The sequence below is a fragment of the Taeniopygia guttata genome, chromosome 3 (assembly GCF_048771995.1).
Source record: "Taeniopygia guttata chromosome 3, bTaeGut7.mat, whole genome shotgun sequence".
NCBI lineage: Eukaryota > Metazoa > Chordata > Aves > Passeriformes > Estrildidae > Taeniopygia > Taeniopygia guttata.
The window spans coordinates 97,637,895-97,663,525 of NC_133027.1; the positions used below are offsets into that span (position 1 = coordinate 97,637,895).

General features: G+C 40.6%; 1 protein-coding gene across 2 annotated transcripts in view; it reads left to right on the forward strand.

Moving 5' to 3' along the window:
* Window positions 1-10,598: 10,598 nt before the first annotated feature.
* TMEM63A (transmembrane protein 63A) overlaps window positions 10,599-25,631 on the forward strand; it is a 30,291-nt gene continuing 15,258 nt past the window's right edge. The window contains exons 1-13 of one of the 2 annotated variants that reach the window (XM_002194606.7): window positions 10,599-10,747; window positions 11,641-11,980; window positions 12,636-12,832; window positions 14,681-14,760; window positions 16,206-16,269; window positions 17,422-17,459; window positions 18,609-18,751; window positions 21,143-21,194; window positions 22,328-22,436; window positions 22,817-22,887; window positions 23,590-23,670; window positions 24,300-24,423; window positions 24,774-24,907. In XM_002194606.7, coding sequence (XP_002194642.5) covers window positions 12,647-12,832; window positions 14,681-14,760; window positions 16,206-16,269; window positions 17,422-17,459; window positions 18,609-18,751; window positions 21,143-21,194; window positions 22,328-22,436; window positions 22,817-22,887; window positions 23,590-23,670; window positions 24,300-24,423; window positions 24,774-24,907 — 1,082 coding nt within the window. In that variant the 5' untranslated portion in view covers window positions 10,599-10,747; window positions 11,641-11,980; window positions 12,636-12,646. Of the gene's footprint in view, window positions 10,824-11,640; window positions 11,981-12,635; window positions 12,833-14,680; window positions 14,761-16,205; window positions 16,270-17,421; window positions 17,460-18,608; window positions 18,752-21,142; window positions 21,195-22,327; window positions 22,437-22,816; window positions 22,888-23,589; window positions 23,671-24,299; window positions 24,424-24,773; window positions 24,908-25,631 lie in introns of both variants that reach the window. The other variant, XM_030268966.4, reaches the window with a different exon arrangement.

The following is a 25,631-nucleotide window of genomic DNA, read 5'->3' on the forward strand; positions in this document are numbered from 1 at the left end:
TTGTGCTCAATCAGGTATCACCTGACTTACCTGCCTCTCATGCATTCCCTTCCTCCTTCCACTGGGTATAAAGTCATAAAAGGGACTTTAGATCTGTGTTGTGAGCTCTGGCTAACTTGACTCTGGGAAATATAACTTCATGTCCCATGTCTGAGATGAATTGTGGTTGCTCTGAGTGCACAGATCTCATTCCAAAGATCCTGCAACCTCAGCCTCAGTCCTTAGTGCTTACTCTCTTGGCAGGAGCCAGTTGCAGTAGCAACTTCTGTGATCCAAACTATCACCTGCTTAAGCTATGCAGAAATTGTCCAGCTCATTTAATCTAGGCAAGGACATGAGGGTGTTTTTCCTCATCACCGGTACAGGCCAGGCTGAACTGGCCATCTCCAATGGAAATATCTGAAACATCACATCCCATTGGGCTCTTCTCTTCTGATTGCACTGACATAAGCACATATTCCATAGGCAACTTCTGCTTTTATTCACGAGCTTGTTTTGGTCAGATGGCCAGGACAAAAGCCTGTCTGTCTGAGGACGAATGGATAAAATGTCCAAAGTCCCCCCATGTCCTCGGTCAGCTGATGTCAGCTGGCTCGCTCGCAGGGGTTTGTGTTGGCAGTGTTTGCAAAGTGCCAGTGTTCTGGCAGAAAGGAGATCTTCAAGACTTTTTTTTTTTTTTTTTTTTTTTTTTAAACAGAAAAGCAAACACAACTGTTTAAATACAGCATTTTCTTTGCCTTCAGCAGTCTCCTCCCCACTGCCCCAGTCTGTTCCTTGTTTGCAGCTAGAGAAGCCGGACTCGTCACCGATCTGATGGCTGCAGCATAGGCTGCTGGCAAAAACACTGACATTTAGCTAATGCAGTTGAATCAGATAAATAAACAACAGCTCTGAATTGCTTGCTTTACACCACAGTCCACTTCATTAAGGAATGTCCTAATTACTGAGAAATAGCTGAATTCTGTAGGAGCACCACTTAATTTCTAATCAGAGCCCATTTATTGGTCTAGTTAAAATGCTGCTTTTTCCTTGCAACTGTATTTATAGTGTAGAAGTTTATCAGCTTTTTTTAAAAGTACATTTCTTCTGCCTTAATGTGCAGATTCAATGTCTCATAACCTTACTGATTCTGTGCCAAGTTTGTGTGGCAACTAGCATTCCAAAAACTGAGTGATGTCTGCATTTTCCTGTGATGGTAATACAGTTGGAATACTCTTCATACTGCATCTGTGGTGCTAAGTAACCTGGCTTAATTATGGATTGTATTTCCTCCAGTTAATTTTAGCCCTAATAAATTTTGCTTCACTGAACAGACTGTCATCTTTTGCTAAGAAAGAGAAAAAATGAATCACTTTTCCCCAGCTCAGACAGAGAAAGAATAACACTATATTCTAGCAGCTGTAATTTATTTCTATTGCCATGAGAAGCTGTAAAGGCAGAAAGATTATGAAGTATGTGTTAATGCAAGTTGAATAATTTGCATTACTGACTTTGCTAGAAAATATTTTTTTTTTCTGTAGGCCAAAAATAAAGATTAAATGCCAAGATGAGTGAGACCTAAAAAGCAACTTCTGCTAAAAATGATGAACTGTTGTGCAAAATAGTAATTTGTTAGTGGAGTGCAAAAAAAAAAATCTATAAATGCCTGTTATTTGCACAGAAAATCACAAAACCCAATAAGAGATTGTAGAAGGCAAAATTAAGTGATAACACACACACAGATGACAAGACAATTGATAGTTTAGACTTCCCTAATCTGGTACATCAGATAGAGTGAGGAGCAATTGCCCAAAGGTTTCTGCTAGTCCTCACTGAGCTATTAAAAATTAGCTTGAGCAGTGCCTTAGCAAATCTACTGATTGTCAAAAAGATACCTGCAACAACAGGAAAATGAGCTAAACTACTCACATGGTTGTTTTCCATCTGTAACATCTGCTGCTGAAGTGATTCTGGGGCTATTGCATGTCAGTGGGTTTTACACCATGGAACTTAGATGCATACAGTTTCAAAAATAATTACTTGCACATGGCTTTTGTCCTTGATGTTAACAGCACACTTAGGGCTATGGTCAAAAGGATGGTGAGGTAGAATTCTGAATGGGCCCAGCAACAGCACCAGGCCTGCCTATCTCAGCTCTGGGCGAGCTGGGCTCATACAGGGAGAGCCTGAGAGGCTTCCAGGAATCTGGGAGTTTCAAGAGGTACAAAACCATCTTGGAAATTATGATCTGGATCAGACTATAGGCCCTCATCCTGATGCTTGATGTTCATTCTTTGTAAACAGAAAGAGGCTGTAAGTATCGCACTAAACTTTTGCAGGAAGCTTTTCTTTGTCTTCACAGTGCTGATGCCTGTTCAGAGAATGGTCTTAAGGCCCTGTAGATTATTTTAAATGCATTTTAAAAGATTTTAGATCTGTTAATAAAATTTCAAATCATTAACTCATTTTCAAAATCTATTGAGCTGGTTACTGTTATTGGTGATTTATTATTTATCCTCTTCATTCCATTCCCCTTCTGTCTAGATTGAGTAGTTTGTTCTACCTTTGAGAATTGCACAGGAACAAATATCAAAATAGCCCCCTAATTTTCTTTTGTTTTCAAATAATGCTGCAATGTTCAGAAGGGAGGGTGTGTGAATAGACTGCTCCTACCCAAGCAGTTACTACAAAGCTGTCTTCACTTAAATATTTATCTTGTCACGGTATTGATTTCTAACATTGTTAAATGTTATTACTATTTAATTTAAAAGAATTCAGAAAAGAAAGAACTTTAAAATGACCAGTTTTTGTGAATTTGACTCCAAAACAGAACAGAAAAGGGTATTTTACTTCATGGCACAGGAAATTATGTAATTTCCTGCCATGCACTCATATCTATGTAAAGAAGCAGTATAAGGTCTCGGATATAACACGGCCCCTAAAAGAGCAAAAATTAAAGCTCTGTGACCTGACCAGGTTTAATCCTTTTAGCATTCATACTGCAGCACCATGGGAGATGCATCATGGTCACTTGATTTTAAAAGGGAATTTAGCCACACTTGGTCAGGTCACTTGAAGCGTGAAACACAAACTTCAGTTGTTTGTTTTTTTCTTTTTTCCTTTTCTTACCTTGCCATTTGCTTATTCAAAAGCATTAATCCAGGAATGGCCAACATTTCCACATAGCAACCAAATGCATTTCTGAACCTTAATTTTGGCTTTGACATGTGATTTTGCAGGAAATGCCATGCATTTGAAGCTGGCATCTGTCAGCTTTCCAGGCTGAATAACTAAAGATATGGTGACTAAAATTTATTTTATCTATGCACCATGGCTCTTAGCTTTAGTTAAGTTGCCAGTGCAGAACTCAGCATCTTTTGACAAATCATACACGTGGAGAAGATTTTTCAAAGGTACAAGAAGGAATTTAGAGTCTATTTTTCATTGAGCAAAACTTGGGTTCTTAGTCCCCTTTCTCTGCTTTGATTCTAAAATAGAGCAAGGAATATTTTACCCTATGACAGCAAAACTAGAAATAATTACTGCAATATGAGCAAAGACGTAGATGACCTGAGAATTAATTTAAAATGCTTGATCATTTTGACCAGATCTGTTGGAAAACTTCTAAGGCAGACTACAGGAAAACAATGTTCTCAAGGAAGTTCAATTTCTGCAAATCCAGTGGGAGGAATCTTAAAATCATTATGTGAAGCAGACTTGGAAAATTTGCTCCTAAAACTCTTTGAAAGCTTCACTGTTTGATTTGTTTTCAGTCCCTTGTGGTAGGAAAGCTTACCTCTGGCCTTCACTGTGTTTCCAGGCTGGTAAACTGTTGAACACTTGCTGTCCTAAATGAGAAAATGCTGTGATTCATAAAAGGATATGAAAATATACTATTGCTTGGGTTGCATTGAAACTGATCTAGAAACTACAGCAATAACAGAACACAGTTGTCTTGTTTCCTAAGTGGATGGGAATTGGTTCCTTAACACAATTTCATGTCCACTGAGAAATGCTCTCACTATCATAATTTGAATAATAAGTTCAAGTTCTTACATTGATGTATGAAACTCTTCTAATCTTCACAGGAATTATGGTGCAAAGGAATGACTCAAAGGCTCACTGTTGCCCAGGGCAGTTGGCAATTTGGGGCTTAAATCTCAGGTCTGCTCATGGCAGGGCTCTGCATGCAACACCTGCTCTCTTAGCTGTACCTGTACAGCCCCAGGAACTGACCCAGACAGGGTGTAAAAGAAAAGGTACACCACTTTGTGAAGGCAGGAATAGTTTGCCTAGGTGTTCCCATGTTACACTGATCCTTTCTTCCATCCTGGAGTTCATCCATTCCAGAAACCATGCCACTTTACAGGACCTGCTCTTAACTTCTCCCACATTAATTCTGACCACTCACTCTATCATTATCTGATATATAACCTGAATATATAAACATCTACTTCAGTGAATCTAAATATAAACATCTGCTTTACTGAAACTGCACATAACATCAGTAGGAAAGGAGAGCTGAAAACATCTGGGCTCTCTTCCCAGTTCTGTCCCTGACTCAGGATTACGACCTTGAGCAAATTGCCTTGGCCAAAATTTTCAAGTATGTATTTAGACACCAAAATAAATAAGCTGATTTTCAAAGGCACCACAGCTTCTACCAACAAAACTCTAATCAGCAATAGAGTCTAACGATTACTGTACTTAAAGTATCTCAGGAAAACAAGCCATGTCCCTCTTGCCATCTGTTACAGGGAAGAAAGTTCTCCATTGATCCATAGATCACCTGTGTGTCCAAGGTGCTCAGTTTGCAGTGACTACATTACTTTCCATTTTTAGACAGATTAGGCCACACTCCCACTCATGAGGCAATGTTAAACATGCCCAGTCCAGCTGGAAGAGATGTCAGGAAATACCTTTATATCCTTTGCATACATTTGAAAGGAGAAATATGAAGCAGAAAAAAAAGCAAGCGATTTGGAGAGAGTAGAAGAATGAATCACAGGAAAGGAAATATGAGAAAGGATGAATGGGGTGAGGAAATAAAGTACTACAAAAAGAGGAAGAAAAGAGTGGTCAGGGAGGGACAAGAATGGGAAAATCAGAAAGTATGGTGATAACATGTCCAACAGGTAATCACTCACTAAGATATGGGCAGATTTAGGCAACTCTGCTTCCCTAAAGTGGAGGTGCCAGAAAGAACACAGCAAGGATCAATGTGCCTGTGGTGTGCCTCAGGCAGCAGTCATGCACTTGGAACTGGCTGGGTGCTGCTGCTCCCCACCATTTCCAGTCATACTCTACTAAAGCCATGCTCCCCTGGTTTCAGGGGGTTCCTTGCTGGAAAATGCTTCACTGCCCTTGGCTCTGGCTGTTTGCCATGGCCACAGCTCTTCACATCTTCCTGCTTAAGCCACTTTGCATCCTGACACCAAATCACCCCAGCCACTTGCCCCTTGCATCCCTGGCACCTGACCCCCTGCTTGGGCTCACCAGGATCATCCTGCTGGCATTATTGACCCCCCATGCTCTCCTGCTCTGTCTGCAAAGGAGCCAAGTCACTGCTGCTGTGGAAATTGTAACTCAGACCTTGCCAGCTCTTTGAAATCCTCACCGTTTGGACACTGAATTCTTTTCATTTGTAAATCTGGAAGTGGGAAGGGAGAATTCTTGCCTAACCAAAAAAAAAAAAAAAACAAACAAACCAAAACAAACCAAACCAAACAAAAAAAAACCCTGCTCATTATAGAAGTCCTTAAAAAAACTATTTAATCTATACATTTATAAATTATCAAGCAGCATGTTTGATGCTGACATTTTAAGGGAAATCAAGCCAGTGAACTAGGAAGTGTTGTGCCAAGGCCTTGGAAAAGGATTCTTATATCTAAAAGCTGGGAATCTCATTGGACTCTCTGCAGCGAGAGCATGGATACAGCAGATCAATCATGAGTAGTTCTGACCTATTTGGATAAAAACCAGAATTTCAGAGCTTGATTCATAAAAATTTACTCTCAATTCAAGGCTGCAGCAAACCCAGCTGAACTGACCCACCAGTGGTTTAGACTGCAAGATCTCCTAGTGCATTTTGTGGCTCCTGCACAACCAACTACTCATCTTTGTGCTCCAGGGAAAGCAGAACCTAAGGCAAGGATGCTAAAATCTATCCAGGGCTCACCTCAGTAGTGCTGCAACAGGTGTCACTGTGTACAGTGAGGACACTGTGGAGCACAGAGGCTCTTGAGGACACTGGAGTTGTTCAGGAAAACTAATGTGTGCTGTAGCTGGGAATGGGAAAACTTTACAAGCTCGGAGTGGTTTGATATTTCATACTGGTAACAAGCACACCTGGTGCCTGATAAATCCAATGGCTCACGTGGCCAGGCGTTCTCCTCTTCAGTGGGACAAACCAGATTGTGCCAGATGGTTTCTCCATCTCCCTCTCTCTCTTAGGAACCTGCCTTAATTATCATCAGTGCTGTGCCACCTAAGCATTAAGTCCCTTCTGGTTCCATACCCATGGGGTTAATGCATGGATAAGCATTAATATAATGTGTACATTAAGGAAACAATGAAGTCACCCACATTGCAGGCCACCTTGCCCTAGTTTTGTACCAAAGTGTGTCACACCAACAGTGGTTACATTGTGACAGGCTAACAATAAACTAACAATCCTATATATCAGCAAGGGATTCTCCACACCTCTAACTACTCCAAAAAAATCAAGGTTTAAAACCTCACCCTGCCCAGAGGTGATGATGACGAAGCTCATGGATTCACCACTTCATAAATCGTTTATGCAAAGTATGTTGCAGTAAGCCTAGTTTTCCCTCCTGTTTTTAGCATTGCTATTTTAGATTGCAGTTTCCTGTGTGTTTTAATAAAATTCCAGTTTTCATCCAAGTATAACTTGATGAAGATGACAAGAGAAATGAATCATGCTCGAGCATCAATACCAATGCTACATTCAGCATTTCCTATCTGACATAAAATGAAAAGAAAAGCAAATTTCTATAATATATTGCTAGATATATTTGGTTAAATATGTTGTATAATAATCTGTTGTATTGATTAATAAAAATACATTCCAAATTTAATGCAAGGCAATTTCAAAGTCAACATATTACCTATGAATGAGAAGCAGCATGCCAAAATGAAAAAGAATAGAGAGAAAACAAGGGTAAATTTTCAAAATCAAGACTTGCTGCTTGTTGATTTGTATTACGACATTTAAATCCATGCATCTGTCTAGATTTTTCTACTTGTTTGTTTATATTAGAAACATTTTAATGCTCAGACCTTCAAAGGAAAATCCCATAATGCCCACACTGTGTCCTGTGATGTATTGAGGCTCATAAACAGGTTGCCAGATGAAGGCAAAGATTAAAAGATCGCAAAGGGCTGCCAGGCTGGAAGCCTGAATTAAATCCATTAAGGTATATTTGAATAGGCAGATAAGTAGAGAACTGCAAGCTGGGCTGATGGGTTTCTTCAGAGAGAAGAAACCACGGCGAGAGTTGCCACGCATGGCAAAGCTCAAGACACCTGCTACTCACCTCCAGAGACTATTGAAGTCCTGTTGGGAGTTCACCCATCAAGGGACATCCTGCTGTGATAAATCAAACTAAAGTGACAAGGGAGCTCTCCAGCCATAAGGTCATTTAATAAAGTAAGGGAAGAGGCACATGTGGAAGTGTAAATACCCTGCACACTTGTTCAACCTGGTGCTAAAGAGCTGTTGAAGTGGATATGGAGGATGCAAAATAAAAGAAAGATGGAAGGATTTCAGAGTCTTTTGGCCTGCTCCCTAGGTCCTGAGGGTGGTTTTCCATCTGCTCTAGCAACATAATTAAACGTTTGTGAACTAATGACAGTATGTGGCTTTTGTCACCAAAAGAACAGACAGCGGTAAACAAAACCCTATTTACAAGAGGTAGAGAGGAGGGAAATGTGACTCTGCTGTTGAAATTAGAGATAAACAAAATCACACCACTTAGCTAAAGAGCCTGTCTAGACAGAGGAAGAACAAAAACAAATGACAAAAGCTCGATGTTATTCTTGTGGCAGAAAGAAAGGGAAAATTATTTTGTAGCTAGGCAAAAGTCATCACACTGAAGAAAGCCAAAACTACAATGTTGAGATCACTGAATATTACAATATTACCCATTTTACACTACAGAGTAAGATAATCTAACCAAAGCAAAGCCTTCCTAATTTTGAAAAACCTGACAAGAATCAAGAGTATGAGCAGGTTAGGAAATCACCCAAGCAGATTTTGGTCCTAGAAGTGCAAGAACTGCAAGAACACACTGAGGCTTCATGTACATGGTTGATGTATTTCATTTAAAAGAAATGAATAATTATTCCACTGAGAAATCCTGTTTTGAAATAAGTTGTCCACAGGAAGAGTTGTTCCAGAAAAGACAGGATGGAACAATAACTCTACAACACTCATGCCAAACAAGTTTCCCACCAACACAGCCCTAGAGAGGAGTGTGTTTAAAGGTAAAACTAACATCCTTCAACAATAGTGGGATTTCTTTATTCCAGCAGTGAATCTGAGCTGAGAACTTTTATGTCATTTTCTAACTAGCATAATTGTTACAGCCAATATAAAATCACAGATTATCTACAATGCATCTTCTAGGTAAGTGATGAAATTCCATCTTGAAATGTCTCTCAGTGACTGCAGATAACCAGGACTTTTCCCTTTTTGTGGGATGAAGTGGGAGAAGGTAGATAGCACATGTACAGCCAGATGCTGCTCCCCACTGAGTAGGCACTCCTAGAAAGTGAAACAAGGATTTGGCAGAGTAAAACAATTGTGGATGAATAAAGTGGCAGGGAGCAGGACAGTAGCTATGCATGCAGGACCCTAAGTAATCCATGCAGTCTGAATACATGGGAATGCAAGGAGTTAAAGATGGAGAGGAAGGATCAGGACTGTCAGATGGAGCAGAAAGTGGCTTCTTGGCAGCTGGGCCATTAATTCCTTTTAAACATAGAAGTCAGCAGATAACCAAGGTTTTGGTCAATGTAACATCAGACTGAACCTTGCAATGCTTTAATTATTTTTGGTTGGTTTTAGAGTGGGTTGGTGTTCTAAGACATCACTGCTGCTTCAGGTAGTGGTGCAAACCGTTGAAGGCAAGTGGTCCCTGGTTCCCTCTGAACAGGCACATTTTCATCATTACCATTTCATTATCATTTCATCTTCTTCTCCCTCATATGCCTGCTGCTCATTGAGGTCAGTCCTGACAGTCAAAGGGCAAAGGATGAAGGCACAGGAGGATGAGGATGGTTGGCAATGCTGGGTATCAAATGGCTGTGGAGGGAACACTAAAATAAAGGGTAGAGAAGAGTGGACAGCAGGGACCTGCTGTACAGTGTTTCTGGCCTGTTGTCTGGAAGCAATGAACCCCTTAAAGGATAGTATGTCCTTGTGGATATCTGGGAATTGGTCTCATCCCAGCTCTATCATAGACTCATTAACCTAAACTCCCTAGGTCTTGGGGCTTTTTTCAATTCACAACATGTAAGTTGTGTGTGGAGAAAAGGGGCTATGCATATTTCATGGAAGGTTCATGCTACTACCATTAATTTGTTATTTCAGAGCTACCTGTCAAAAGAGGTTTAACCAGCAGGTCAATGAAGATGGTTCTCCCCCTCTACTCTGCCCTTGTGAGACCCCACCTGCAGTGCTGAGTCTGGCTCTGGGCCCCCAGCACAAGACATGGGCCTGTTGGAGTAAGTCCAGAGGAGACCATGAAGATGCTCAAAGGGCTGGAGCACCTCTGCTACTAAGACAGGCTGAGAGAGATGGGATTGTTCAGCCTGGAGGAGAGAAAACTCCTGGGAGACCTTAGAGCACCTTCCAGTACCTGAAGAGGGGCTACACAAGGGCTGGGGAGGGACTTTCTACATGGGCATAGAGGGACTTTTGCAAGGGCATGTAGCGATAGAACAAGGGGGAATGGATTCAAATGAAAGAGGCTAGGTTTAGATTAGATAACATGAAAAATTTCTTCACTCTGAGGGTGGTGAGGCACTGGCAGAGGTTTCCCAGAGAAGCTGTGGATGTCCCATTTCCAGAAGTGTTCAAGACCAGGTTGGATGGAGCTCTGAACAATGTGCTCTTGTGGAAGGTGTCCCTGCCCACGGTGGGGGGCTGGAAATAGATGGTATTTCAGGTCCATTCCAAACCACTGTATTCCATGATTCTGTGATCTCAGTGTATGGCCTGCTCCACTTCCATCTACATGCTTGCCCACTTCACCAGACCTGAAATCGCCAAGTCTCTATGGAAATCACATCTCACATTTCTTGGGGATCGTTTTATTTTTTTTTTCCTGCGCTATAAAACGCTCTGTTTCTGCTTTGAGACACTGGTGGGCGCTATAAGGTCTGCCCGGAGCCTTCTCTTCTCCAGGCTGGGCAGCAGCAGCAGCTTTCCCTCGGTTATTTGAGGGGCCGTTCGCTGAGGGAGGCGCGGGGGCGGCCCTGTCCCGGCGGGGGCGGCCGTGTCCCGGCGGGGGCGGCACTTTCCCGGCGGGGGCGGCACTTTCCCGGCGGGGGCGGCTCTCTCCCGGTGGGGGCGGCTCTCTCCCGGTGGGGGCGGCACTTTCCCGGCCGGATCTGCCTCTGTGAGGAGCGCGCCCCGGGGCGGGGCAGCGCTGACAGCGGGCCGTGCGCGCCTGCGCAGAGCCCGGGACTTGTTGCCGGCGCTCTTAACTGCGGGGCCGGGCCGGGAACCGGGACCGCCCGTGAGGTGACGGGGCAGGCGGGCAGGGAAGGGAAAGGCGGAGAAGGGAAGGGCGGGGGTAGGAGAGGCCGCCCCGGCGCAGGTAAGGGAGGGCGGGAGCGGCGGGGAGGGGAGTGGGCGAGGTGAGCGCGGCCCCCCCTCAGCGGGACTCCCCTCAGCGGGGTCGGGGCGGGCAGCGCCGGGAGCAGCGTCCCCTCCCCGCGGGCAGCTCAGCCAGCCCACCCTGCTCTGGAGGGGAGAGACCCGCTCCCTGCGCCAGGAGTGAGCCCTGCGCTTTCCGATGTGCTCCTGGGGAGCCGGTCCCGCCCGCCGCGGCTCCAGGTCCCTGCCGGAGCCGGAGCGCAGCGGGGTCCCCGCGCCGCACGGGAGCCGCTCCCGTTTCTGGAGCCCGTCCGCGCTCCCTGGGCTCCTGCGGCGCAGCCCCACCCGTGGGAGGTCTTCTCCTGCCCTTTCTGCCCGGCAGCTGGCTTGTTTAAAAAGAGCAGCTTTCGGGAATTGGAAGCAGTGTCTGATAAACTCCAGTGTGTTCCTTAGAGTTTAGCGTGCAGGCTTGTGCTGGATTCCCGAAGGCTCTTCCAAAATGTTTTCTTTTGCGTCAGCACTGAATTTCAGTCCGTAGAAAGCAAGGATAGAGAATCGCGGCACAACTTTTGTGGGCGTTGTTGGGGTTTTTTCTTTTCTTTTCTTTTCTTTCCTTTTTTTTTTTTTTTTTTTTTTTTTTTTTTTTTCCCTGTGATGAAGCACATCAGCTGAGACAAAATTTCTTCCTCGCCGTGTTGCACTGCCCATCACTTAGCAGATGCTGTTTTGGGAGGAGTATACTCCAGCTGTTTCCCCGCTGTTTAAAAGGAGAATATTTAGTTATTTGTAATTTTTTTGTTTGTTTGTTTCGTTTTCAGCATCCAGAATAGTGCTGTCGTCAGAGACGTGTGCATTCCTCTTAGAGGCACAGCATCCCGAAAGTAGCGTCCCTGGACCTGTGTGATGAGCATCTAGAATATTTGCTTTTGATGGATTGAGTTTTTTTTGGGGAGTGGTTTCTTTGTGAATTTATCAGCCAGAAGTGTGTTCTGCATGAAGCAGTACTTGAGAATCAGCAAGTAAATAAGATCCAAGAAAGGAAATGCTTGAAGTGGAAAGCCCCAAAATAAACGAGCAATTGCCTGCACTGATAGAAAGAACTTTGTATCAATAGCCAAATCTCGTTCATTCTTATATGGTACTACATTATCTGATCAGGTCAGTTGACTGAAATGAGGTAGATGTCTGTTCTCTGCGAAATACTCTTTGTTCTTTCTTGTTTGTGACATACAATAACTGCTGTGCTGGCTTTTCAGTTGAATTATTTTAAAAAAGGAAAGTCACCCAATATTCCAAGAGCAGAAAGGAACATGTGTATTTGTGTAGTGGTTCTTTTCTGTGGAATTAGTGGTGAATTTGTTAATGATTTCAGGGTTTTGACATTTAAATACAAAGTTCACAAGCTGGTGTGTTCACACATGCTCATCAACTAGGAACAAAATTGTAATGCTCTGTGTGATTCCTAGAATCACAGTCCAGACTGGAATATGTAGTTAGATGTTACAGATTAAATGATTGGGAATTTTTTTTGGGAGGATCTTCTGCAGTTATCTTCAGACTTCTGTAGAGAATGTGGTTCACTAGATGTCTGGAATTCTTGTCTGGGCACTGCTGGTAGCTGAACCTGTCAATTATTGCAAAACATTTCACATGTGAAGGGAAGAGATTGTCAAAGGCACCTTCTTTCCCTAAGTAGTTTTCTGGTTGCATCTTCCTGCACTTTTTATACTTGTAATATTACTATATCTTACAAATACCAGCCAGGCTTTTCACAAGTTGGTTTCACCTTTTTTTTTTTTTTTGTCTTTTAAAGGGATAGACAAAATGAACCCTTTCTATTTTCTGGGTTTTGGACATTCTCATCTAGGCTTCTTTGGGAACAGGAGTGCACCTTTCAACAGAACAAACGAGACTTACTGCTACAGCACTGCCCAGGGCAGCACCGTGCTCCAAGGAGTAACTTTTGGTGGAATCCCAACTGTCCTGCTGCTTGACGTAACCTTCTTTTTTGTAAGCCCAGTTTTCTATTTCTTGTATTGAAAGTACTTCTGACCTTCTCAAAAGTGAGATTGTTCTGAATTCTTTTATTTAACGGGTTGGAATTTGGTTTCTGAGAATTTTCAGAATAAGAAATTAATTGAGTCCGTTCTGGGAACATCAAAGTGCTTTTCAAGTCTTGATGAATGTTTGCATACAGATGGGATGGTGGGTTAGATGTGTAGATTTAGGGAGAGTGCAGTTTTACAGGCTCTGCTTGTGGGGCCAGTGAATTTTGTGGTTGTAGCTCAAATTTTCATGTTTTATCTTAACTGCAAGAACATTTGGGTTTAAGTAGTGGGTAGGTTTTCAGGAAGGGGACACCACTACTTACTCAGTTGTGAAATGACAAATTTTGCATATTGTATTGCCTTTTGAAAAACCAGCTTTTTAAAATTAGATTTCCTGAAGCTGTAGATGAAGATGAAACAATGTACTGACCAGCTTAGTCCTGAGAAAAGGTGGAATATGATTAGTTGCTATCTGGAGGCTCCAGGACAGGCCTGAAACTGCACTTAAACTTGTGGTTATTTTTGTAAGCTTGGCCTAGGTGGCCTTCAGCCACCAGAAACAGGGCTGCAGACCTGCACATTGGCCTGAGAAGAGGGTCGGTGTTAGTAAAATAGACTAAAGGGATAACCGTTTCTGAGTTCTAGAAATCTGCTGTAAAGAAACCTAAAGTACCTGTGGTCTGAGCTGGTCATTCTGTAGGAATGTAGAGGATATTCCTCAAAGTTGTATAATGACTTTCTTTACTGTTGATTTGGTGTATGCTACCATAAATCCATTTTCTGAGCATGTACAGTATTTACAGCTCTGTGTGACCAATGGCACAGCATTGAACAAGTTTTAGTTGAAGCGTTTGCCTTTTCTTTTTAAGCTGTGGCTCAATTTTAGGACACTGAGTCCACTTTTGAGTTCCTTGCTGTTGAACTCTGCACTCAAGCAGGATTAAGTAAAGAGATGGGTGCAGTGCAGAAGGTTCCTCTCTTCTTCAAGTACCGAGTACTGAAAATTATCTATCAACTCCTGTATTCTTATTTTCATTATATTTTTACTGCATATCCTTTTAGTAACTGACAGTTGATGGGTTTATGATATGTTATTTCTAGGCTGGTTTCCAGAGGAGTGAGGTTTATATATTTCATTGTCTTCCCATTTTTATCTGGCAGTCCTGCCTAATAACTGGAGAATACTATAGCAAATTTCAACCAAAGTTGTGAAGAATCTAGAGAACTTTCCTGCTTGCAGCAGTTTAATGACCACATGAAGGAGGAAGATCTGAATTAATCCTCCCTGTTAGGAGGAAGGTGCTTATAAGGAGGTTATATTAATTGTGAAATGTGGAAATGAGCTGTGTAGTCTTGACACAGAGATAATCTGGATGTATATCCTGGCTGGCCACTCAGTATTTGATCCCAGTAAGTTGCATCACTAACACCAGTTTCCAGCCAAACAGGTATGGGATGGAGGAGGAACCAGAAGGTGAGGGTGTATGCTACATATGCATGGCAAACAGGCCTTGTTGCTTCATTGCTTTCTGTAGAGCAACTTAAAAAAAAAAAAAAAAGAATCTATGAAATACACAGTGATGGAGCTTTTTGCTTGTTTTCTTTGTCTCTTTCAAAAAGTGAAAATACAGGGGGCAGATTAAAAATTTATTAAAGAGATCAGCGATAGATAGCTTTGGTCTTGGACAGGTTGGTAGCTTGACCACCACTAAGTTGGCTGACATATTATAATTGATTTAGGAGCTAGGACAGTATTTTTTGAAATGGGAAAAATAAATACTTTAATATATTCTTTTTTTTTATTTTCTAGATTTTAATATTACTGTTTTCCATTATAAGAAAGAGATTTTGGGACTATGGTCGTGTTGCACTGGTGTCAGAAGTTGAAAGGTAAAAAAGATATGTAATCAGATTGACTTGTTGAAACCATTTGGGGAGTGGGGAGGAAAGTACAGTAAATGTGGCTTATATTAGGTGCATTTATATCATTAGATATGTTTGTAATCACTTGCACATGTTTGTTAATAATACCCTCACACTGCTGTGTGTGAAATACACCTCCCTCAGAGAGTTACTGTCTGTGGTTTCAGCCGTATGTCCTGTGTTTCTATTGCCATGAATTTCATCCTCCAGCTGTGAGTTAAGGAAGTGGAGGTAAGGAAATAGGCTGCTTGTCTGCTGACATGCTGCACACTGATGTTTGCAGAGTGCTTCTATACAGAGGGATATTAACCATTTTATTTATCTTGGCTCAAGCCCAGTGTATTCCCAGAGCTCGCTGCACAGCCTATACCATAAAATCTCCCAAGGGTTCAAAAATAAAAACTTACTGTTGCAGGTTTCTGAAATTCTTCACTGATTTTTAGTAATATTTCAAATGAGCTTTTAAATTTTTTTTAATGTAGGATGATGTGTTGGGACATTTAAAACCTAAGCTATGTGTAAAGTGGGGAAACTTTAACGATGAGCCTCTTCCTGGTGCAATCAAGTTGTGGTAAATTCACAACTGAGCAACAGGAAAGAACTCAAACCCTGGTTTTAGGTGTAATCTATGGACAGTTGTGAAAGATAGATGTAAAATAAAATGGGCAATAACTGAGAAGGCTTTGATCCAGCTGGCTGAGGCAGCAGTCATGACGATGCTGTGGAGGCATGGGACCAACAGGCTGGAGCAGTCAGACACCCAGGAGCCTGTGTTTTTGTCCTGCTGGACTGTGAGCTGAGCCAAAATTACAGAGACACCGAGGAACACACTCCAATTCTAACAGGTGTCCTCATGTAATTACCATTGCAACATATCTTTTTAGCAACAAAATGAAAACAGGCACTCTGCTACTCTTAAGGGCTACAGAGTTTCTAAATGTTTCTAGCCTTGCTACAGGATTGCTTGTGTGAGGAGGTAGCTTTGCAGGGATTTAGTTGTGGAGAGAAATTGTGAGCAGTGGCTGTACAATGGAGAAAAAAGAAGTGATGTCTTGTAGTGAGGAGTATCCAGACAGGAAGACAGCTTGCAAATCTGATCCTGGCTGGGCTCCCAAAACTGTACAGCATTCTGTTACATCACTGTGGTTTTAATATCCTGATAAAATGTTTTCTTTCAAGTTCAGTTATGTGCTCTCATGTTGGGAACTCTCGTGTCCTCTCTGTTCAACATGAGACACACACAAGCTACTATAGTCAGGCATGTGCTACAGGGTGAAAACCACAGCTTTCATAAATGAAAAAGTGTTTTTGCACTACATCCCTTAATCAGAATTGTTAAAATTGAAATGATTCCATAGAGCTCCATCATCTGCTGTTAAAGATACTTAAAAGCATCATTTAATGTGTTTTAGTGAATCAAGATATAACAGGTTGTCAACATCTTCATCAATACCTGAAGACCTTGAATATGATAAGGTAAGTATTCTAGAGTTCTGATAATACTTTCCGAATGGAATCTGCTGTAATTTTCCATTCCATATAGTTCAATGAACCATTGTTAAACTGGAAGTTAATTTCCGTGCAAAAATTAATAATGCGTTGTTAACTGTGTTTTTATAGAACCATGCATAATCTCTGTTTCCTGACAAGCTATTGCCATGTCATAAATCCAGTATCTTGTGTCATTGTTTCTAAGTCTGGTTTGGTGGTTTGTTTTTTTTTAATTTAGAGAGGGACTATATGTTTGTGTTTTAAAAGGGGAGTGGAGACTGAAAAAAAGACTAGTAGATAATTTGTTACTGGGATAACAGTTCAAAAAGTTACATTGTGTTCACATTGCAAATAATACCTAGTTGCTCTTTACAGTACATTATTTCCCTCACAGTGTTGAGCAAACTGGATGCAAGTGTGAGGCTAATTATAGTGTTATGCACTTTTAATAATCAAATTGGTTTAGAGTAGAGGGTAATATTTTGGCCCCTCTTTTAACTGGCTCCCTCCATCATCTTTCTGAATTTGTGGAATTGGTACACCTCTATAATTTTGTGTTGCAACTTCAGAATGAGCCATGCAAGAGTTATCCAGTGGTGGTATCCTAAGTTTTCAACATTTTATATATACATGCATTAACTTAATATCTAGCCTTGCAATTAATTATTTGTGTGAGCTTCAGAAGCATACTATTGTTTGATCAGGATTGCTGTTTGTGTACTTTACTTCATCTTTTTAAAACCCTAAAGCAACTTTAGCTGTTGAGTAACACGTGTCTAATTAGGTGGATAATGTTCACTTGAAAGAAGAGCCCTTTTGAGAGAGAAGGGGTTTTTTTTGAACCCTAGTGAGATGCTCAGTGAGATGTGAATTCTACTATACAGTTTCATTGGGGGATTTGTAAACCTGTATAAGAAGCCTTGCTTTTAATGTAATCACAGCAGTGTTTTTAACAAGCATTTAACTGATTAACTTGTGTTAGACCCTTGTATTTCAGAGCAACAAGCTACCAGATTTTTAGCTAAGAGGTTGTCTTAATATAAAGACTTGTCTTAATTGGCTGGATTATACTCTGTTTTTTGTATGTCAGCTCCTAGAAACTTCTCATTTTTTGTTTTTTTGGGTTTTTTTTGATAGGGGTTTTGTTCTTGGATTACTGCTGCTTTTCGGATGCAGTAAGTATATGAAGCAGAAATAGTGAGCTGTGGTTTGCTTTGATATTTTTTAATTTGGAAAGGTGGTTTTTATTCCAAAATTTTGGGGGTTATTTTCTCATTTGAGTAGATAGTTTTAATACAAGCACTGATACAGGTGTCTCTGGTTGGTTGAAAAAAGGAAGTGAAAACAAGGTCACCTTATAGGAATACTTTTTCAGGATACAGTTGTGCTGCTAGCAGCCCAGGGATTGCCTAATCTTGGGACAGTGTATGAATCTGAGTGAATCTATAGCATTTATATGGATTCAGAGCTAATAATTACACTCTAGGATTTTACTCTTCAAAGAGTACCTCATGGGTGTTACCCTGTTTGAAGCCAGTAGGGCCCCAGGCAGGCAGTGGGCTTTCCCTGCAAGGGTTTCTGTGGGGAACTGGTGGTTTAGTTGGGGTTGGAATTGACTAACTAGGGGAAGTACATCCCAGGGTTTCCCAGAAACTGAATGTTAGACATGTGATGTGAGTTTTTTAATGTCTCCTGGGGCTTAGTAGATCAGGACTTTAAAAATCAATTTCTATTTTGGATACACTGAAATATGAAAGGGATGGGGGTTAAGCCTGTCCTTCTCCATTTTTGCTAGTTCAGTTCCTTCCTTTCCAAGTTCTCCTATTCTAATGATCTAAACTGCTGACAGTGGCGAGATTATGAGAGTTCATTCCAAAGCCTTTTATATTTCCTGTTAGCTGGGTGTCATGAGAGTGAGGTGGTTCTGTTGTAATTTGCCTCACAGGGAGCCTTTATGGAGATGAGTGAATACTGTCACTGATCTTAAATTTGGAGAGCTAGGCTTGTGACTGTCATAAAGCAGGAGGTCACAGCAAAAGACCTTGTCTTCTAGTCCAAAAGAATTTGGATTATTCATATTTGCTTTTCAGATTATTATTTCAATCTTAAATTTCCTAATGTTAAGTTTTGTATAGTGGTATTGCACAGGAAAAATACACTTTTGTAACCTGAATTTACATGTGAAAGAACACAGCCATTTTGAGAGCCAATGAGGATTGATGGGAAAGGGATGTCCTTGAGTAGACTGAGGATTTAATGTGTGTTCATAAACCCTTCTCAAGAAGACCAAGTAATCTGACCGTGTGCTTTTCTGTCTGATGCAGTGATGATGAGATTCATGAGAGGTGTGGTGAAGATGCCATCCATTACCTTGCCTTCCAGCGTCACATCATCTGCTTGCTGATTGCTATCAGCATTTTGTCTGTGTGTGTGATATTGCCTGTCAATCTGTCAGGTGATCTGCTTGGTAAGAATTTTTTTTTTTTGTATTCTTAGAACAGATCTTAATATAATAGTAAAAACTTTTTGGATTTTTTTTTTTTTTGGTGAAGTTTATAAGGTGGTGGTTTAACCATTCTAGTGGGTTGACTCTGGCTGGATGCCATCTTCATAAACTGCTGCACCATAAGTCACTCTTCTACAGGGTGCAGTCCTTCATGCACAGCATGGGTTCCCCACAGGGTCACAAGTCCCACCAGGAAACCTACTTCAGCATGGGCTTCTCTCTCCATGGGTCCACAGATCTCTGCCAGGACTCTCCTCCAGCACAGGCCTCCCACAGGATTACAGCCTCCTCTCAGGCATCCACCTTCTCCAGCGTGGGTCTTCTCCAAGGGCTGTAGGTGGATCTCTGCACCCCCATGGTTCTCCCCCATGGGCTGCAGGGGAACCTCAGCTCTGGTGCCTGAAGCACCCCCTGCCCTTCCTTCTGCACTGACCTTGGTGTCTGCAGAGTTGTTCTTCTCACACATTCTCACTCTGCTCTTCTCTGCCTGCAGTTATATCTGCACAATTACTTTTTTCTCCTTCTGAATTATGTTATCATGGAGGTGTTACTATCATTCCTAATTGGCTTGGCCTTGGCCAGCAGTGGGTCTGTCCTGGAGCTGGAGTTGGCTTTTCTGGACATGGGGAAAGCTTCTGGCAGTTTCTCACAGAATCCACCCCTGTAGCCCTGTTACCTATACCTGGGCATACAAACCCAACACACCCCCTCAGTCTGCTGTGAAATTTGTGTGATTGTAGGGGGCTCTTTAAACACTTGTCAGAAACAAAATTGCAGACCTCCTGCAGACTTAGATGGCAAGGCTTAAAAAGGCTCAAGGCAGGATTAACTTTACCCATGCCTTCTTAAGTGGTGTTGATCATTATGGTTTTTATTGGTGGTGATTGTCAATGGAAAACATCTTTACAGCTGATAAATATTTTCTAGTATCCAGTCTGAACCTCTTTTGCTTCAATTAGTTTAAAATAATTTTTTTAATCTGTCACTGGAGATAATAGGTTATTCTTTTCCTCTTTACAAAATCCTTGTAGCTGCTTGAGAATTATAAACATTTTTATCTGCTTTTTCCTCTTTCTCATAAACAAACCAGTTAATTTGGTCTTTAATGAGAAATGTTTTCCATTTGGCTGATTATAAAATCATCAGCCGTGCCTTGAATTTTTGTTTTAATCTAGCTACACTCTCTCCCATTGTTCCTTTATGTCTTGGTTTGTGTCTCAAAATTGGACAAATCTTGCAGAGACTTTGTCAATACTGACTAGATAATTTGCAGTCCAGTCCTGATTATTTCTACCAGTGTGGCACCTAAAAATACAATAATCATGTCCTCTATCTGCCATTCAGTTTGCTGGTGGGAAACCTGAGTTCTTTGAGTGAGATGTCTGTTAAACCCTGCTTATACATTCTTCCATTTTTGATTATGAGCCCTTACAATCTCATTTCATACCTGGCTTTGTATCACTCTCATCAAGGTCATGTTTAAAGTGTTGTACATGGTTTTTAAGACCCTTGTGACATAGCTCTTGTCTGTAATAGAATACATTGCACCTTTTCCTTTTTGTATTGTTTATCTTTGGAACTTCCATCTCTGACCTCCCTTTTATGAGCTCTTTCTTGGCCATTCTGTTTATATCAATATTAGCTTTTTATTAAAGCAGGACAATGTTTTTCTGGATTAACCTTCGTGAGTCTAGGAAATACAAAGCTTTAGTATCTCTCCCCTTCTTCTTTCTCTTCCATTGGAAGCTGATTTGTGCATTTGTAGTTCTTTCAGTTGTGATGACTTAACTTGCAATGTGGTTTAACAGTCTGGGCTAAAAGGATTGTTTAGCTTTCTAGATATCTTAAACTCCTTTTCCTCTGTGATCATTTGCTCAATTTTCCCTCACTTGCATTATAATTTTAAAAAATACTTGACAGTCTAGAGAAATAATGTCATGTAAATCCATTTTTGACCTTACCAAGGTTGTCAGCACTGTTTTGTCAGCACTGAATTAATGCAGCTTAAAAGCCTGAGATAAGAATTCAGTTAAGATGAAAGAAAAATGTGAAGGAAATATGTTCAATCCCTAAGCAATATTGTTAATGGACATGAAGGGAAATTGGAGGGAGAGAGAACTGCTTCCAAGATCCAGATCTAGATTTTCAAAATAATCTACTGTTTTTCTTGATGACTTGAATGTGGTATAATCTAGAGGTGTCTTTTCCAGCTTAAAAACACAGGACAGAGTAAACCAGCATTGATTATGATTCTAAATCTTTTTATCAATGAACTTGCTCAGCATTAAAAGCTGGCTTTCTGACGGTAAGTGTTGCACCATTAATTTTCCTATTTGTTCTTGTTCTTCTTAGATAAAGATCCCTATAGTTTTGGAAGAACAACTATAGTAAATTTACAAACCAGGTGAGTAAGTCTTGCAGAGTCCCTCTATGCTGACGTCTATTTTCTACCATGGTTCCTAAAAACAAGAATTGATACTTGCAGCATGGCTCATGGGGTTGGAATAACTTAATCCCTGTCTATCAGCTGAAACTGGGATATGTCTGCTTCAGGCTGTGCACTTGCAGTGCTGATAAGAAATCCTGAGGCTGGGCTTCTGGTCTCTCAGTTCTCACTTCTTACACCGCATGTTTCCCTTAGCTAATGACTGCACACCCAATGATATTATTTTCAGAAATTTCCCATTAAAAGGAACAATTCAGAAGGAATGTAAAGCTGACAGCTTTACTGGAATGTGCAGCTGGGATGATTTAAATTCCCTTACATTAGATTTATATGTGTGCATATGTCTCCCATCTGAGATTACAATTAAAATTACTTCTATGTGTTTTAAAAAGTCTGTAAAATAGTTGAAGTACAAAACTTCACAAATCTGATTTATTCTTGATCAATCCACAGCCATCTCTGACGCTATGTCCAGTAGAATCTCTATTTTGTTTAACCATGTTATGAAACCAAGAAACTAATGGGGATTTTTATTTTTTTCTTTTGCTTTGTTGGACTTTTTTATCTGTAAAATAGGTTCCTGTATTTTAGTTTAATTGCAATTATTAATGCTCTTCACAAAACTGAAGAGCTGTTTGGAGAACAAAACTACTGTAAGCTTTGAAGAAGGAGCTATCAGAAAAGCAGAATTTACTCCTTATATGAGGCTGTTTTCAAATTGAGTAAGGATTGTGTTCAAGAAGAATTTAATTTTGCACTCAGCACAGTAAATAATAAAGTATATAACAGACATTTTGGCAAATAGCATCGTATGTGCTATAGGCATCTGAACAAGAAAGTGAAAGCCAAACACTGCCTTAGTATGTCCATGACCTAGAATATCTGTTTTCTTTTTAGCTCCATGACCCATAGAATTTTGTGAGAAGCAAATAATCCTGTTGGCTGTCCAAGGCATCTCCATAGGTGTGACTGACTACCAGAAACTGCCTATTTTCTTGTTTTGTGTTCAGTGAGAGGTTTTGATAGCTGCTTGTATCAGCTGGGCAATTGGTTCTTCCTGTTTCTCATATTCCTAATGTTTTATCTGACAGCAATAATCTTCTTTGGCTGCACACAGTTTTTGCTGTTGTTTACCTGATTCTGACTGTTGTCTTCATGAGACATCACATGAAGTATGTCACATATAAAGAAGAAAACATAGTAAGTTTCTGTATTGGAGTGAAAAAAGTGTATTTGCCAATGGATAATGCTAAAAAAGCAAATTGCTAAGGTGCCTCTTGCATGCTAGAATGTGACATAGATGTGAAGGAATTGACTGAAAGCAATGCTCTACTGAGTGAATTTTGAAAATGGATGGAGAGAAGGGAATTGGGGAGGGATTTGTGAAATTTTGCTGTAACCTATTGCCAATGTAGAAGGTGCTGTCTTAAATAGATGAGCTCCCACCAAAATCAGAATTACCTACCTTTATTCCCGCTCTACTAAACAGCTAATTGTGCTGTGTTTTGGCCTTCTTTATATTCTTGTTTTCTCTTGTGTAATGTATTTTATCAAAAGGTAACTTGCATTTTCTTTCCTAGGTTAAGTGCACGTTGTTCGTAACTGGGCTTCCAAAAAATGCGAGTGAAGAGATAGTGCAAAACCATTTCACGTAAGTTCCATCATTGAGGAATAACATTACAGTCCTAGAATGGTTTGGATTGGAAGGGACCTTAAAGATCATCAAGTTCCAGTTCCCTGCTATGGGTAGGGACACCTCCCACTAGACCAGGGTGCTCAGAGCCCCATTCAATATGACCCTGAACACTTCCAGGTTTGGGGCATCCACAGCTTCTCTGGGCAACCTGTTTCAGGGCCTCACTACCCTCACAGTCAAGAAGTTCCTCCTAATATCTAATCTAAACCTATTCTTTTTGTTTGAAGTAATTCTCCCTTATCCTGTCACTATATGCCCTTGTAAAAAGTTTTTCCATCTTTGTTTAGGAGTAGAAGATGTAAAATTGACATGGTAGTTTTCCCTGCCCGAGCAGATAAGTTTTTTTAATTTTGCACTGTTTAAAATTCAGAAAAGATTATATATCAATCAAGTTAGTTAGCTGATCTTAGAATTTAAGAAAGTGTCTGTGTATCCATACTTTCCACTCGTGTCCTCACACAACTTTTACTTGGAATAAAGCTATGCATTTCATGTTAAGTAACTTCCAACAACTGTCTGTGCAAGTCTCTGCTCTCCGATAGCTCATTCAGAAGTTAAATGAGTGATGAGCTGTCAGTTAGATAGCAGTGCTGCTCTTTGATCCAGTTTCTTCATTGTACTTTGTTCTTACTGTACTCATGTGCTGCTTCCTTTCAGGGATGCCTACCCAACTTGCACTGTGCTGGAGGTCCAGCTGTGTTACGACGTAGCCAAGCTTATGAACCTTTTCAAAAAAAGGTACTTGTTTTTGTAACCTACATGAGTTTAGCATAATCCTATGAATGTGTTGCTAGTCTTTAATCAACATGTACCAGCATTACTAACCTGGTGCATCCTAAAGATGGATTCTGCTCTTCAAGTTCTGGTCTGGACTTCAGTTAGATTCAGCTGTGTTTTAAAGGGCTTTATGGGGTTCAGCCCATCTCTTGTTGGTGTGATATATTGTCTGTCGCCTAACTTAAGTTTTGACTTGCTGATTATTTATGTATGGATGTACTTATTTATAGACAGGCAGTGCAAAGCAAAAAAGTGAACTATTGAATTAATAACTCTGTTAACCTTGCTTCTTTGGCCAGAGGTGCTGATCACAGGAGAGGCAAGTATTATCTTCTGGGTTCTCAAGAATAACATTGGGTTGTTCTTTTTCCTGGAACCTCACTACAAGTGTAGGCTATATAATGATATGACAGACTTTCAAATAAAGTATATAAATAATCAAAATACACTGCATGTAAATATCTTTGATGACTGATTAATTTGCCATCAGTCCTTGGCATAATTTTCTCCTCTCAGGGGTTATAATCTTTTTAAGCTTGATGTTGATACTGTTTTCTTGCGAAATATTGTGGATGTATTTTTCTATGCAGAAAACAGGCAGAAAAAAGCCTGATTTACTATGAACACCTGCATCAGAAGTATGGCAAGAGGGTCCAAATCAACCCTAAGCCATGTGGTCAGTTCTGCTGCTGCGAAGTGAGAGGATGTGAACGGGTAAGAGATTCTGTTCTTTTCTAGTTATAGCTAAGTAGGTTATTACAGGAGTAGAAAATAGTGTTTGTGTCATGTTTCATTGACCTTCAGAAAATTCTTGATTCATTCATAGCTTATCTGCCATGTTCTTGTATTGCATAGAAAAGGAATTACCTGAAACTTTTGAAATGTAATCTTAGTGCACAAACTGAAGTACAAGAAAATCTTCCTGTTTGTCTTTGCCTTGTGACGTGATTTGTAATTTGTGGGAGTGGTATGTGGAAGAGTGACTATGGTTTGTGTAAGATCTGTGTTATTGAGGATATTGGCTATCTGGTACTTGCATGTAACAGCCATCAATTTCCTCACAGGAGGATGCTGTAGATTATTATACCAAAGTTAGAAATGAACTTGAGGAAGAATATTCAAAAGAGGAACAAGCTGTTCATAATAACCCACTGGGAATGGCCTTTGTAACATTTCAAGAGAAATCCATGGCAACCTAGTAAGTTGTCTTTGTTCTCTTTTTACTAAAATAGTACAACTGATCTCTTGTTTGTGTCCTTTGTTTGCTTATGTTGGTTCTTCCTTTCTTCTTTTTCACCATTCTGTGGATTTGCTCTGCTTTGCTTTCTGGTAAGTTTTTCCATAATTGTGTTTTAGCCTCTATGCTTTGAATGAAGAAATTATCTCAGGGACTGAAAGGCTTGGGACATTTAATGGGCTAAAGAGCCTTTCTCTTCTGTGTGGGATCCAGTCCATCAGGGTAGGTTTATAGGAGGCCAGGCTAATTGGTTCTTGAATATGAGTTACTGACAACTCCATTTCCTGCTGTGCAAATGGTCCAATTACCAAACTATCAGAGTGGGTACAAATTACACTGCCAGTTAAGTAATCTCAGCAGGGTAGGGTCAGGATCTGGCCACAGGTGATAGATAGACATATTCTGTATATCTCTTACCTGTTGTTACAGATATATGTTTAGACCTAATAGCAGAATTTGTGCTTTTATGCACTCACTTGCAGAGAAAACTGTCTGTAGCCTCTCATGTTCTGTTGGCACTTTGTGAACATCTTCTGCTAACACAAAGTGGGTAAAGGGAAGCAGAATAATATTTGTATTGCAACATAACACATCATGCTTTTTTTCTGTTATTAGCCTCTGTAGTTTAAATTGTCTGCATTCTTTTGGCCTTCAAGTCATGTTAGAGAGACAGTTTTTGAGGCCA